This window comes from Penaeus vannamei, chromosome 34 (assembly GCF_042767895.1).
Source record: "Penaeus vannamei isolate JL-2024 chromosome 34, ASM4276789v1, whole genome shotgun sequence".
NCBI classification, from domain to species: domain Eukaryota; kingdom Metazoa; phylum Arthropoda; class Malacostraca; order Decapoda; family Penaeidae; genus Penaeus; species Penaeus vannamei.
In genome coordinates this window covers 15,682,562-15,685,061 of record NC_091582.1, presented here as the reverse complement: position 1 = coordinate 15,685,061, position 2,500 = coordinate 15,682,562, and the positions used below count along the sequence as shown (strand labels likewise).

Here is a 2,500-nt window from a genome sequence, read left to right as displayed (position 1 = left end):
TGTCATTCCACTCGGCCAGGTACGAAAGTTCTGCACAGTCTTCCACTCCACCGCCGTTGTCGGGTTGTCCAGCTCTCCACCTGCCGTAGGACAGTCGTTCGTCTGGAAAGGGTTAATACGAAGGGTCGTTAACGTAGTCGTTAGGAAGGTTGGGTGTTCGTGTGTGGTTGTGGGTTGGGGTTATGTGTGTATGAATGTGTATGATGTGTTTGTGTTGTGTGGGTCACTTTTTTTTCTCTCTCTCTCACGCTTTTGCTCTCTCTCTCTCTCTCTGAACCGTGTATGACTGTTTCTTGTTTTGTGTGTTTGTGTTCTGTGGGTCTCACTCTTATTTTTTTTCTCTCTCTCACGCTTTTGTTCTCTCTCTCTCTCTCTCTCTCTCTCCCACACACACATACACTCATACCTGCATCCGTTCTAGCATCACACACTCACTTGTATCTGTATTCTCCCAAACGCCTTCCGCTGTTGCGTCATCAGCCAGAATCCAGAACGAGCCAGTGTTTACGAGTGAAGCTAGGAATGAATTCTCTCCTGCGTTCTGGAATGGTCGGGAATGGTTGTTCATTTATTGTTATTCTGTTCTCATTTATTGGCTTGTTTAGTCGTTTATCATATTTATTTTTCTTTAGCTAAATTTATTGATTATGTTTATTCATGTTCTTATTTAATTGGTCTGTTTCTGGAATGGATTCTCACGTGTGTTCTGGAATGGTTGGGAATGGTTGTTCATCTGCCATTATTCTACTTATTTAATGGTTTGTTTACTCATTTATTATATGTTTATTATTTAATTCAAGTCTGCGGATACTTGGTTTACCTACCAATGTATGAAGAGGAATAATATGTAGCCTTGAGAAAAGATATAGATGATTTAAATAATGATTAGGTGAGTGAATAGGTAGATAAACAAACAAATGAATAATAGATGAATAAACAAGCATATTAATAAATAAAAAAGCATCTTGAATCAGACACAAAGTCTACCACAAACAAGACACACCTAACAACATAGCATGGTATATACACGTCTAGCTCAGTCTGTCTCTCCCACTATCAATGTCTCTTTCTGTCTCTCTCACTCTGTTTGTCTAGCTCTCTCTCTCTCTCTCTTTCTCTGTCTCTGTCTCTCGCTGTCTGTCTGTCTGCCTGTCTCTCTCTCTTTCTCTCTCTCTCTCTCTCTCTCTCTCTCTCTCTCTCTCTCTCTCTCTCTCTCTCTCTCTCTCTCTCTCTATATATATATATATATATATATATATATATATATATATATATATGACTGTCTCTGTCTAATTCGCACCGATAATGATCATAATCACCCCCCCCCCTCCAACGCGACATACCAGAGGCACTGCCAGAGAGGCATTCATGTTCCAGCACAAGTTCCTGGCATCCCAGTGGGTCCTTGAGGAAGCGAAGTGTCGATAGGCCTTCTCTCCGTAGCGCCTGAAACCTTTGACGTAACCTGCGAACAACATTCTTTACCGTTATGGCTGTTTGTGTTTACTGTTATGGTTATTTGTGTTTACTGTTATGGCTGTTTGTGTTTACTGCTATGGTTGTTTATGTTCGGTAGTATCAATGGTTGTGATGTTTGTGTTTTCGTGTTAGTATCATTGGCTGTGTTTGTGTGTTAAGAGCTGTGATGTTCTTATTTCATTATTTTTTTTTAGAATCTATCTATTTTTTATTTTTTCATTCTATTTTTAAGTACTATTGATTGTGTCTAAGCGCTGCGTGTTATGAATTCCTTTCGTTATGTTATTTTTTGTACATGCTCATATGTATCAGTGTTCGTGTTTTTTTAGTGTGTTATTTCTTTCCATAATTATAGTTCTTTCGTTATTTTATGTTTTGTATATACTCATATGTATCAGTGTTCGTATTTATTTAGTGTGTTATTTCTTTCCATAATTAGAGTTCTTTGTCTTATCTCGTTATTATTAAACGATTGTGTTCTTCAATTGTTATGGTCTAGTTATTACTTTTTTTTATACTATTCAACATTTTTCTCGCGTTTTCTTATTAGTATTGACTGATGACTCGCTGTGTGTGATCATATACTGTACCATCATCACTGTGAGTGGGTGTTGATGACTAATGATTCACAGTACGTTGTATTTTGTACTAGGATAATCATGAATGCTATTGGTATGATTCATGTTATTTTGTAATGCTATCGATGTGATTATTATTATTACTGCAGTCGGTTTTATTAATCTAATTTACACTAATATTAATATTTGCAGTGATGATAATGCCATTACTGTACATTATCATTCATATATATCATCATCAGACACTTATTTATTCGTCTCCTGACCCAAAAAGAAAGAAAGAAAGATAAAAAACAGTGAACCGTAATTTTGACATATCTTCGCGAGTGTGATTCTCAACGGAATTTCAGTCATCATACATCAAAAAGGATTTATTACCTCTCCAATGTCCCAATTTTGGATTCTAAATGATGATTCGCATTAAAGGGAATTCGAAAGCCAAG

General features: G+C 36.8%; 1 protein-coding gene across 1 annotated transcript in view; it reads right to left on the bottom strand.

Annotated features, from left to right (window-relative positions):
* The window catches only part of LOC113808095 (perlucin), a 5,392-nt gene that overhangs the window by 853 nt on the left and 2,039 nt on the right, over positions 1–2,500 (bottom strand). The window contains exons 3-5 of the mRNA XM_027359412.2: positions 1,344–1,465; positions 436–541; positions 1–102 (exon numbers count right to left, since the gene is read on the bottom strand). The exon at positions 1–102 is cut by the window's left edge and continues 853 nt beyond it. Coding sequence (XP_027215213.2) covers positions 1–102; positions 436–541; positions 1,344–1,465 — 330 coding nt within the window. The remainder of the gene's footprint in view (positions 103–435; positions 542–1,343; positions 1,466–2,500) is intronic.